The sequence below is a fragment of the Gallinula chloropus genome (genome assembly GCF_964237585.1).
Source record: "Gallinula chloropus genome assembly, chromosome: 7".
Taxonomy (NCBI): Eukaryota; Metazoa; Chordata; class Aves; order Gruiformes; family Rallidae; genus Gallinula; species Gallinula chloropus.
Genome location: NC_140092.1, coordinates 23,496,250 through 23,509,808, shown reverse-complemented (window position 1 = coordinate 23,509,808; position 13,559 = coordinate 23,496,250). Strand labels below are relative to the sequence as shown.

General features: G+C 38.6%; 1 protein-coding gene across 1 annotated transcript in view; it reads left to right on the top strand.

The window, feature by feature from the left end:
- The window catches only part of CFAP99 (cilia and flagella associated protein 99), a gene marked incomplete at both ends in the record, with an annotated part of 51,751 nt that overhangs the window by 26,104 nt on the left and 12,088 nt on the right, over positions 1 to 13,559 (top strand). The window contains 7 exons of the mRNA XM_084266853.1: positions 379 to 459; positions 2,604 to 2,669; positions 3,627 to 3,686; positions 7,491 to 7,579; positions 9,700 to 9,904; positions 11,627 to 11,768; positions 12,891 to 13,042. Of these exons, the coding sequence (XP_084122979.1) occupies positions 379 to 459; positions 2,604 to 2,669; positions 3,627 to 3,686; positions 7,491 to 7,579; positions 9,700 to 9,904; positions 11,627 to 11,768; positions 12,891 to 13,042 (795 nt within the window). The remainder of the gene's footprint in view (positions 1 to 378; positions 460 to 2,603; positions 2,670 to 3,626; positions 3,687 to 7,490; positions 7,580 to 9,699; positions 9,905 to 11,626; positions 11,769 to 12,890; positions 13,043 to 13,559) is intronic.

Here is a 13,559-nt window from a genome sequence, read left to right as displayed (position 1 = left end):
CCCTAACTGGCTCTCAGTGCTTTGAAGTTTATGAGATGCCAAACAGTTTCCCCTTCTGGCAACTTCTTTATCCCATTGATAGGGCCTATAGGATTTATTATATCTTTAGCTATTCTTGCACTAGTTTCAGATTTTCCTTCCTGGTCTTTTGTCCAGGGGTCATATTACATTAGGCAGGATTGAAAAAAAGCCTGGGTAGTCTCAGCTAATTGGAATCTGCCCATGTCTTCCACATTGGCACTAATAGAAAAGAATTAGTATTTAAAAAATAACTGCGGCTGTTGTAGGGTAAAAGTGAATGTGTTTTTTTCCTGAAAGAATGTGTCACTTGGAATGTTCTATACCCCATGTTGTGGAGATTATTGCCTTTTAATGTAGGTTCCTCCAACCACCTACAAACCTCCCAAGGAAAAAAAGCAACTAGAGGAAATCAAAACAAAAAATCGCCAGAAGACAGCAGTAAGTGTATTATTTTCTTACTCTAGTATTTTCTTTCTTTTAAACTTTCTAAACTTTTCTTTCTTCTGTAATACTCTGTTTTCACAAGTCTTAGAACTTTATTTGAAACATACTTGCTTTTGCACTTAGTAGCTCATGGCTCTTTCTCCAGAGTCATGAAGTTTGTATCCTCTGTTCTATTCTATCACCCTTTTAACATTTTCCTTAGTTTATTATTAATTGTTTGAGACAAGGTCCACCTTTTATTCACAGTACAAGTACTATATGTGAAATTATGCGAGTAGCCATGTAAGGTAGCATAAGCATGTTTACTTTCATCTCTTCACAACCTTGAAATAGTCGGTGGCTCTTTTACTCCCACAGGACATGTGGATATTTAAGGTATTAAATTAATAAGGCTTCAAAATAAAAATATGTTCAATATTAGTCTTTTTTTCTATAGTAACTGATAAATGACCACATGTCATAAGCCACTGTTTTAAAACATCAGCAGATTCTGACTTATTTTTTTGTGCAGCCTACATACTCTTTCCTTCAGCAGGCTGAGAGAGTGGGAAGTCATCATGATTTGTAAAGAAGCAGAGTACATGGTCTGTGTGTTAAGAGAGCAGGAGAAGGGAGGGCCTGGAAAAAGAAACACGTCTAGTTATTTGATCCAAACTTTGATATGAACCCTGTTCAATGAGTTAGCTCCTATCATAGTTAAAGCAGATTGTTGTTGTCTTCTCCTTGGAAGGGAATTAATTAAATGTCAGTTTGCACTTTCTTCTGCCCCACACTGCAATCACAATACCCAATCGAGTAAGCTTGATAAAAGGCATGCTATTTGACTCCTTTTTATCTGCACTCTCCCACCCCCATTCTGAAAATGCCTTACTCTGGCTTTCACTAGTCCATTTATCACTGTTTGGGGCTCTTCTCATGTCCTTGTGAAGGGGGCATTGGATTCAGCTCCTAAATTATAGTAAATGCTTTAATATGTCATAGGTTCTAGGGGGATAAACGCTGTGTTCCTTTTGCCAGGCCATCACATTACCTGGGCTTGGTATTTCATTAGAAAACACTGCAACATTCTTTTTTATCCTTGTATTATTCCCATATTATGTAGAAAGTATGCACCTATTGGTGTGGCTCTTTGTGTGTACAAACGTCCTAGAAAAACTGGGAAGGAAAAGCAAGATATCAGAGCATATAGTGTCAAAAATCTATGACAACTAAAAAATCATTTAACTACCAGCCACATTCTTCAGTGGAAAAAATGCATGAATACAAGGAACAATGGAAAACCGCTACAGAAATTATAGCTGCAATAACGGCAGCTTTTGTTGCCTCTGGAATGTTAAAAAAGGCATCCAAAGCATTCACAAAGGTCAGCTCCCTAGGCTGTTTGCTAAACAAGCTGAAATGCTGGGTCCTAAAAGAAATATGTATTAAAAATGCTATTTGTTTCACAGCATTTTTGCAGAAGCTGTTGAGATCATTCTAGGTGCCTCTCCTAGAGGCAGCTGGGAGGAGTGAGAACGCTGGAACCCATGCTGTAGGCAGTTATGGAAGCACTGATGCTGTCCAGATAGCCATTAGAAATTCTAGTCTGTGTTTCATGGGTTCAATTAAAGATTAGTGTCTACAGTCAAAAGAAATATCTGAAAACTAGAAATGTGGCTGCCTGTACTTCCCCCTTCAAAATGACAGGTGGAATTACTGTGAGGGGTTGTGCCTATTGGAGCAACCCCTGGTGCTCAGCTCCTCTGAGCATAGCCTTCTAATTTCACTCAAAACGAAAGCCACTGTATTTTAGCTATGTGGAAAGCCTTCCTACCTGTAGTACTGATGTGGCATAGATAATTACAAGGCCTTTAAATTGGATTATGGATGAGCAACATGTTTCATATGGGCAGACCTATCAAAGGCCTGATGCCCCTACACAGGGGATACAACCAGGCAGAACTAGGTAGAAAATCCAGACTTGCCTACTGCAAGTACTTTAATCAGGAATGAAAATTCACATAAATACTAAGTCAAGCTTTCAGTCTTTGGAAACAAATCATTATACTGGGCTGGGCTGCAAGGCTTTTTGAGACAGAAAATTCTTACTAGGGAATTTAAATGTGACACAATCTTTAAGTTAATCACTTTAATTTTAGGATCTGCTCCGGAAAGCAAATGCTTATCAGTTCAGGTGTGCAGCCATGAAGCCTGAAAAGGGAGAGGTATGCTACAAAATTTTCTTACCTAAAAACCTCTCAGTATGAAGATGAAAAATGAATGGAGTACTTAAAGATATTTCAAAGTGTTTGAAAATTTTTATTTCTTTGGGGTTAGGAATTATGTGCTGTCATTTATAGTTCTACTGTCATTTCATGTCCATATATCAACATTTGCCTCTTTGGATGCCTCTTTTCTTATACTTCTGGTGCTGCTTTATTATTCTCCCAATGTTGAGACACACAGCCTTCCTGTGACACTGGTCCAGCAAGTCTCCAAACTGGCAATATTTCTCTATACCCACATATTATTTTTCCATTAACTTTTATGCCACAGAGCAGCCAAGCTGAGGGAATAATGGTCCCATTCAGAGAGAATTCTTGCTTTGGTTGATTCCCCGTTCACAACTCTGTCACCAAACTATGTATGTAATCTATTCATTTTGGCATCACATCTGCATTTTCTATTCACTGTGCTCATCCCTGTGACACCAGACACTGTCACATCAGTATCTATAGGTAACACATAAAATTAAATTAATAGCCATGGGTAGAATTCTACCACTAATTAATAATTGCGTGAAGCACATGTGCTTTGACACGCTATTTTTGTCTTCCCAGTATCTATTGCAGTTAAGAGCTGAATGTATTTTTATTTATAAGTAATACTTTGCAGTCAAAGAAAACATCACCATTATGTTTTTAGCATTATTTTAGTCAATAAAATTTAGTCAATAATTGGACCTACCTTAGTACGGTCATTTGATATGAAACATTCCAATTAAGTTGGGTGCACATAGCAAGTTTTTTGTGGCTATAAGAATCCTACATTACATCCCTTATGATTGTACTTGTTACTCTAGATGAATATTCAGGAGTGGGTTTTAGTAAATAATATACTTCACTGAATACTTGAAAATCTGTCTCTGAAATGAAATAATGTATTTTTGGTTTGAACTGCAGAACATAGATGACAGTATGAAGAATAAACCAACATTCCAGGCTCAAAAGATCCAAAGCAAGGTGAGTAACCTTTAAGGCACTGTTGTAAGATGTACTTGAAAATTTTAGGGTGAAAAACACACATGCAAACTCTTTGGTGATGCAAACTCTACTGGAATCCATGTTTTTACACCAAGTTCTGTGTCCAGGAGAATGGGATAGGTCGGGTCTGTGGCTCATAAACTTTGGCCTATGCACCATTAACAATTACACAAAGAAGTGGTCTGGGAGCAACGAGGGTTTGGCTACTCCAGGAGGTGAGAGAAACAAGGAGCCAAAGGTAATAAAAGCACAGGCAGTACCTTCACCAACCAGGCCACAGTGTCTGAACTGGAGAGAATCAGGACCAGAATCACCTCCAGCATAATGAGAGAGGACTGAAGCCCCTATCTGAGCTTTAGTGGGGTTCCTGGACCAATAAGAAAAAGTTCAGAGAGGAGATTCTAGATGAGGCTGGTCAGCGCAATTAAGACCTGTTGATTTCCTGAGGGACCTGATGGGTAAGTTTGTGCAGTTGCACAATGTACCCATATTGCTTCAACAGTGTTTTCAATTCCAAAGGGACAAACATTTGTGTAAAATGGTAAGGAGTGGGAATAGCCCACAAGGAAAAAAAAATAATTGTGAACCCATGGTTTAAGATCTCAGCACAGAGACAGAAGAATCTTGCATCTGTAAATCACTGTTCCAAAATGAGATCCTAAAGAATGCTGAGCAATCATTCCAGTTAATGACTGTCTGATACACAATGTACAATCAGTCTGGATGTTTGTCTTGTTTCCTTTAGACACATGCTGAGGTCATAAAATCCACTATACTGATTGCTTCTCTGCTAGGATTTCCAAGGGTCAGAGAACTGTAAACATGGAAAATGGGCTCTTCAGCCTTCACACTGTAATGCATGAAAACTCACATTGCTATTTCTGCAGTGACTGCACTACAGATAATCTTCAGTCTTACATCCTTCAATCTGTCACCTTTCATATGTTTCAAGTTCATATGCAGAATACTTTCACGTGGAAACTGTGCTTGTACCGTGACCTCAAATACCTTGTGAGCAGGTCTGCCTACCCTTCATGTACAGAGGTACCCTTTATGTACAGAGGTGCACTCTGGAAAAAACTGATTCCCTGCTTGGAGAACTGGGCATTCCACAACTATTTCTAAAGCATATCTGGCGTTCATCACATAATAAAGCTATCATTAATAACCTACTCATTCTGCTTGCTGACAATCCAGCACTGTTTTAATTACATGACAGTAAGACTGCAGTTCCTTGCTTATTCAAGAGAGAGAAAAAACCCCAACAAAACAGGAAACATTTCATAGTTAGCACAAACAAACATGACCTGTAATTATGTGAGCTTAGTTTGAGACTATGTATATTCCACTTCCTTTACTGATGCTTTGAAACACTGAAACCTCAGTGCAGACTAGTAAGAGTCAAACCACCAGCCTCAGTGGCATAAAGATAGGCATCTGGCATCTTGTGGTATTGATCAGGGCCACTTCCAATACCTGCTGGATCTCCTGTAGGAGCACAATCAGTTTTATCTTATCTGAACACATTTGCTTCAAAGGTCAGTTAGGTGATACTCAGGATGCTATAACTTTCAAGCTGAGGCAGGCATATTGTTACTGACTTTTAAAATGCCTTCTATTCCTATTGCCTTCCTGCCTGTGAAACTCTGTGAGTATGAAAGTCCTTAGAGAAAAGTTTATCCAAGATTTATAAATAAGATTATAATCTGTCCTCAAATTAATGAAATTGTATGTTTTAACAAACTAGTATTTTCCTTTCCTCTTTTTAGAACACCCACAGTATATTAAATACTTCTCTTTTTTCCATTTCAGACACATTTATTATATGCAGCAGCAATTATTTCTCAATGCTGTTACCAAAATATCTGTTCGTCCTTTTCACTGGAAGAATGAGATAGAACAAATGCATCATCACTGTGTTTCAGTCTTCCTCTTGCTCATATGAGGCCTTGCTCTTACATATTTATTGGTTTCAGAGAGCTATTGTGTGTTCATTAGGTGGAAATAGTGGATACAGTTTATTTCCACAAGAATTGCAGTGTTCTGCAATTTTCCGATTATTTCCATTTTCTCGTCTTGAAAAGAGGGAAGATACTTCACAACAGGAAGAAAACAAGTAAAATTCAAAACTTCCTTGATACCACATGACGTAGAAGAATCTATTCAGTTATTTTACTTATACCTTCCTGCATCTGTCTGGGAGCCCTAGTTATTTTGACTATATGGGCAGAAAATACATTCATATTTCTGTTAAATAAACTGGGAACCTGAGGTTAATGGTATTTCCATAATCATTCTTAGTTCAGTTCTCTATCCAAATTATAGTTAGTAAATATAGAACCTGTAATCTGTATACACAGGTAATTGCCAGAACTATGAAAATTTCCATGGGTGTCAGAGAAAATGTCTACTTAGAGTAGACATTTTATATACAGTGTAGTATATGAAATACAGGCTAGGATAAGAATGTTCATAAAAAGCAGAAAACTTTGAGTTGAGAAATAGGGACCAAAAGGAAGGAAGAACACCATTAGACATTAAGAAGAAATTTGGGAATCGAAAAAAAAAAAAAAAAGAGAGAGTACATTGCTTTTGATTCTTTTCCTAAATTCTTTAAGTTATCGTAATTTTGTCAAGGAACAGGCAGGTAATTAATTTCTGTCCATTAAAATGCACCATCTGTATGGAAAACAGAAGTTATTCTACTTAGTGAATTTCTGGTTGATAGCATGTGTTTGTTATCCTCAACCTACCTAATTAATATCAATTATAAAACATGCTTTTTCCAGTTAGTTTATGAATTTCAGGAGACTGCAATACATATTTGTGCATACAGTATATGCAGTATATAGCGTGATTCTGTACATCTGTTTCTCAGCCACTCATTAAGCTGTTAATTTGGAATTTAAATACATGTTTGGATTCTGAGCACAGAACTTGCCTGGATTTAGGTCAGACGTGTCATGACTAAGCTTTGTTTTCTGCAGGAATGATCCCAGTTCTTATCCCACCAGCAAAGCTTTGCCTCGGTTCAGATCAGGTCTCCTGTATGTGTCTGCAGAGGTGATCTATTTTTTCTGAATAGCCTACTTGTGCAGGGAACGTTTCTAACTGGCAGAGAGGTTGTTCCCTCCCTAGGTCCCTATTTAGATGTTGTCTGGGAGTTAGTCCTAAGGCAATACTTTGAAGAACTGCAAAGCAGCCACAGGATCTAGTCCAAGTTACAGTATGAGGCTTGAAAGTCACTGAGAACCGTACTTCTACTGTCTAGAAAATTGGCACAGCAATTAGTGATACCGGTTGTCTTAGAAATAGTTTGAAGTTATAATAGTGATTATTTGTAAAACACTTCTGACACCTTCCTGTGAAAGGCACTGTTTATGTTTTACTGGAATGGTTTGGGCTAACTTGCCGTCCTTCAGAGGAGCTGTTTCTTTTCCTTGTGCAAAGCAGATGGAAGCCCTGCACAGTATGTATATGAGCACTGAGAAAAAAATATTTAAAAATGAAAGGAAGTGAACACATTCTATGGGATTTGACATGGTCCAAGAGTGATTACAAATTTATAATCCACTTGGGGGACTTTGCTGATTTCTTAAGCAGCTTGAGTGGTTTATGAACAGCATGCAATTTCATTGTGAATGTCAGATTAATGCTAGATGAATGCTTTAAGCAAAATTTATGCTGTCTTAGGTCGATTTATTTAACCCATTGAAATGTTTTTATACGCTGTTTTATGGTTTACATCACTAACTATAGTACATACATTCTCTTTCCTGACAGATTGACAATATACCTATTAAATTAAATGCTGCAGCTATTTTAAGAGAGAGTGCCCTCTATCAGCGGAAAATGGAACAGGAGCTGAAGAGGTATGTATCATCACGCTGCGTTCTCAGATTACCTCTCACATTCCTGGATATAGAATAATTTACCCATTAAGAATAATTAAGTAAATTCCAGGTCAACTAAAATAATGGATCTGTTGTAGGCCATTAGGAAGCTGTTCTGTAAATATGGCTGACAAATAAAAAGTGGGCTCAAATGAAAGTCTGCATTAAAGACATTGTTTTACTGTAGATGCTGTATACAGTGTGGCTGTGTTCTGATCTAGCACTCTAGCTACCATCCACTTGCAAAGTCCAGTAAAGATGACTTGTTACATTTATTCCAATTCTCCAGAATAATGGCCCAAATACACATCTATTTCTGCATCTGTTATAAAAGATCCACATATATTAAGCCAAGTCAGTGCATATATGGTTTGTGTGTGGTCAACTGCATGCCAAATCTGATACTTGAACTTGTTTGTGTGTGTATATTAAAATACCCCTACTGCTATGGCAGTAAGATATGGAGAACTAAGAGTGTTCTGCTCCACAAGGCAAGATGAGCCAGGAGTTGAGGGTGACAGCAAGACGTGTAGGGACAACGTCCTCACTGACAGCAGCCAGGTTGCTCAGTACCCTGGCAAGGCAGCAGAGCAGATTCAGTGACAAACAGGAAGGTCAGCTGGCAGTCCAGTGATTGCTATAGGAGTCTGTAGTGATGAGTCAGGATCGAGGTCAAGCCAGGAAACCACGTCAACAGGCAGGGTCAACAAGATACTAGGCTGGGTGTTCAGTGTAGCTCGGGAAGGAAAAAGGCTGTGAACATCAGCTTAAATGTGGCTCCCAGGATGAAACTACACACACAACAGGACTTTTCACAGTTCTTCCTCACACAGGTCTTTTCCCTGCAGTTGATCCAATGTTGCACCACAACAGAGCTGTCTTTGAACACAGGAAGCTAAATCCTGGCAAGGTTGGGGGACAGGAGGTTGCAGGTTCTTTTGGTGTTCTAAGGAATCCTGAGGTAAAGGTTTCTCAGACATAAGCAATCCGTATTCAGCAGCAAAGGTGTTCAGCCAACATGCACTAGGGAGAGGGTGACTCCCTCCTCTACGGCCACTGCAGGTGGCAAGAATTACAGAACATTTGCACTAATAATTTTTAAAAAGATAAAACCTGTATCATGTCATCTTGATTAAGTATTATTTCTAATCCAGCTGATTTAGCAGGCTACATTGCACATATAGTTACCATTTGAAATCCTGGAACGACTGCCAAAAAGTTGGATTTGGTCTTTGAACCTAACAAATGTTGGTATATAGATCAGGATTTTAGCAGTAAGATATTATGCACCACACAGGTTCTGTTATCAGCTATGTAAGTATATTGAGTTTCTTTTATATTACATATGATGCTGTTCACTGTTTTAATCTTCAGCTGCATATAACACACAACAGACACATAAACACGTATGCATTGAGGAGCAGCAGTAAGGCTCAAATCACTGCATTTTTGTGTCTCTGGTCTAATTTTTGGCCAGATTCTCTGGCTGAGAATTCGATTCCCTGCTGCAGGACTTTGATGGGCCTGCCCCAGGGTTTTGCTATGCTTTTCTGTCTCAGACGAGCACAAAAACCAAGACTGTGGCTTTGCTTAATAGCAGAATACTTCTGCTATTGCCTCCTTGCAGCAATATTATTTAATTGACAAAATGCAAAACAGAACTAGAATTAAGCAGAAAAGTTTTTAGTTCTCTGTGTTAAAGTGTTCAAGAACACTGCCAAAAAGAGAAGTTATTTGCCCTTCCTAACTCTAAGCAAAGTAATCCTCTGAGAAAATGTACATATATTCAGCCTGATTCTCCCTGCTCCTTGTGAGAATCCATATGTAGCTAAAGTTTGCCCTCTTGCTTTGCTTTACTGAAAACTTTCAGGTGCATGCCCTTGTGTACTTCCTTAGAGCCTACCTTTCCCAGGCTTTCCACACAGTAGGAACATCTCTTAGACTGGAAATAAATATATCTGTGAAATGTCTTTGCGATGACTGCCTTTTTTTCCTCAAACATCTTCTACCACAAAAAACTACCAGAAGTGTTTTATGAACCAAGGCAGAGCTGCAGAGCCAGATTCCTGGAATCATATACTCTTCCTTCTCTCTTGCAGAATTGAAAATTTGCTACGAGGTGCTGGAGACCCATCTGAATTCTTGGAATGGCAAAAACAGATGCGTGGAAAAGATTTGGAAGACCAGCTGGCTGAAATAGAGTGTAGGAGGCTTCAAGGGAAACTGAGTCATGAAGAGGCAGTTCTAGCCCATCAGAATGTAATTCAAGAAAATAAGAAGAAAGCTGATCTTATGAGAGAAAAGGTAATACATTGCTCAAATTTTGCATACATTCCATCAGTGCAAATACATATCACAGATGACACCTACTTTAAGAAGGTGTAAAAGTTTTGTACCATGTCTTTACTCACTGGGATCTGCAAATAATGGGAAAAGAGTGCTGTAACTTCCAGACACAGCCATTCTTATACACTAAAGTAGTTTTTACAGTAGTTTGATTTGATTGATGACATGAAGTAAATTGAATAAAACAGAAGGTTAAGGTGATCTCCTCTATATTTATGTCATTGTGAATATCCTTTATTGGAACTAAACACCATTTGCAACAAAATCAACAATATATGACTACTGTCATTATCTTGTTAAAATGAGAGCCACATATATGAAGGAACTTGTATCCATAAACTGATATGATTCTATTTACTTCATATTATATGACATGCCTAGATCTCTTCTAGGGTAAAATTCTCAGGCAGAGAACCTTCTTTGGATGTCTATATATAGAAAACTGAATATCTATGCCAAGAAGTATTTTCACAGTTTCTGATCTGGCAAATCAGTTTCCCAAAAACATTGTTAGCTCCTTTTATTTTTTCCCAAACTCACATGACATTTTCGCAGTGCTTTTTCTATAAAATAAACAAGTGATCAAGAAATAGGCAATACTATAGGTTTTAAGCTTTCTGTAGGCATCATCACAGGCTTTTCTTCTATATTAGCCCAGTTTGCTGCTGTGCCCCGCAGGCCAGTCAGAACTTTTCTCTTGGCCACCTCTCTGTGACCTCTGCAGTGTCTCAGCAACTTAAGATGCAACCACAAATGTATACATTTTTCATAAAGGCCATACTGCAAAAGGAAAACTTGCTAAATGAGTGATTTCTCTGTCCTTTAAAAAAAAAAAAAACCAACTTTCATCCTTTTTTGACATTGAATCTTTACATCTTTTTAGACAGGCTGTAGGGAGACCTTAAAGTGAACCCTGTTGTGTACAACTGAGCACAGTGTGATCACTCACACTCATTCCAAAATTACTGCAATTATATTCACCTCAATTTCAGAGCATAACTGTTCAATTTGTTAACAGAAATGTCCCAATATGTGTGGATTTGCAGATGTACAAGCCAGACTTGCTCTAACCTGACCAATTCCAGGAAGCTCCCTTTGTTTGCCAACAGATGTCATCAGGGCACTTCATCCATATGGAGACCTCCAGAAGTACTAAACACCAATTCTTCATTCACCAGCAGCTGTCATGTCGACTCCTCCCCCTTCTTTTAAAACTCTAGTGTTCCATCTAAAACAGAAAGTACAGTAAGGAATCTGGTCTGGGGAAACCCTCTTCATTTCCTCCAACAAAGAAAGAAAGGTGATAGCCAAAATTGGACTTTTTATATGCTACAGAGCTATGACTTCAGCCACCCCACCAGTTGTGTAGGAGAAGACTGGCATTTTTCTTAGTATCTCTCAACCAGACTGAGATGCTTTTTTTGTCTGCTTTTAGAAACACGAGAGGGAATCCTGGAAAATGGCAGTGCAAATGTTATGGAGGGCTGTTGTGGGTAAATAAAACATAAAGAGGGGGAGCTTAAATCTGGATCTCTCTGTTGCCCCCAGCCAATGTCCTTTGCTACTTTTGTGGATGATATAATACTTTGAATCCATTTGTCCATGTACTGTTTGAATGATTTGAGGCACTCAGACCACCAGTTATCAGGAATTTTATTCACCTGTTTGTTTGGGATTTAGAAAGCAGAGCTGATGCACCAGTACGCAGAGAAACGTCTACAGGAACAGAAAGAAATGAGAGAGCTGGTGGAACAGGTCGTGGAAGGACACAAGAATGCACATCAAGCAAAAATAAAGCTCCAGAAATACAAACAGCAGATAGGTATTTACATATTGCCAGAAAAATAAGAGATGATGCCAGATGTCCACAAATCATCTTTATTTTAGTGGGCCAATTTTTACAGAAAGGAGAGAAAAGTTGAGTGAAAGACCTAGGCTGTACATTGCCAGGCATGCATGACTATGAATTCCAGCAATAAGCAGGTAATAAGTAGATCAAAAATACTAGGCTACTTTGTTTAAAAGGGAGGAATACAGTGCCAATGTTCTGCAACTAGCTTCCCTTGCATCCCTTACATCTAAAAGTAGCATATGTGAATGACTGTACTTTTTGTCAAACCGAGTTAGGAAGCTCAGATTCTTGTGATTCATATCATTAAGAGAGGATTTGCCTAGCAACCACTGTGAAAGAATCATGGCTCAAGATTATTGTCTTCTCCAGGCAATAATCTTAGCTAAGGAAAGAAAGGAAATCTCCTAGAGGAACACAAGGGAGAAGGATGCAACACCTCCAAGACAGACCAGCCATTACGATGAAGGGAAATACTGTTACTTATCCATTATTCTTAAAGGAAATTCTTTGGTGAACTAATGAAGTCCAGGGGGAAGACAGTTCTGGCTATACATATGCTAATGCAACACCGTGTTAACATCTACTGTAGGAACAGGTGACCTCTTGTGTGTATTTTGGTGAGCAGACTTTTCTCTGCTTGTGAATCTCCATAGTTGTATCAGTAAAGGTTGAGGTGGGTAGAGGGTGTTCCCCACTCTGAGCTGGCCTAACAAAGCCTACCAGCCTTTGCAATTAAATGATTTGTCATATATATAGCTTACAAAATTATGAATGCTATTGTATCGTATCTTTTTATTAAATAATGAAAGAGTATGCACTAATTAGAACAGAAATTACAAAGAAGTAATTCAAAGTGCCTACTTTATGTATGTATACAGTATGTTTATGTGTTGAATAGAATGATAGATAGTGGAGGTGGGAAGTACTCATTTGTTTCTCTAATCTTTCCTCCCACTAATGCCATACTGTTCCCTCAAGTACCTTTAGATCAGTATTATTATCATTATTCATAAATGCATGTGAATTTTCCTCCCGACAGACTACTTGTTAAAATATGCAGCCATCTAACAGAGACTGGTTCTTTCTCCTCAGTTCAGGAAGTTTGTGAAGAAAATCGAGAGCTCCTTCGGCAAGCTTTAGAGGAAGAGGAGGAAAAGCTGAGAAAAAGATATGAACTAATTCAGCAGATACGAGCTATTGAGTCTTTACCCAGCATCCGACACAAGTTTGTTGATCTAACTGAGGTAAGCTCAAATGGAGTTGAGATACATGTGTACTGCATGTGTGTCACACACCCAGAGGAAATGTGTACTGCATGCAGACACGTCACAGCCTGAAGTACAAAGTGACCCCGTGGCACAGAGGTTAGATCTGAACTGGAATTCTCACAAAGTTTATGAAATGAGAATTTTACCCAGAAGAATATGCTGATGGCCAGTGAAATCTTAGTCCCCTTGAACTTTCCTTGGATTCCCCCAATAGGATCTGGGTCTCCCAATATCTTTCAAAAAGAGACCGACAAGCAACTGCAGTGTGCTCTATCCATCCTCACAAATTCACAGAGTTGTCAGTCCTGGGCAAGAGCTAAAGGAACACAAACATTCACTGATGTATAGTTGTTCATATTGCAGCAGTGATTGACATGGTAATTGGCAAAATTAATTTCCTGTGCATTCAAAACTGTCAGCATTCAGGTATATAGAACTGATTGTCAAGAGAACCCAAAAGCTGCAGAGCTGTTATACATGCACTCTGCAGATG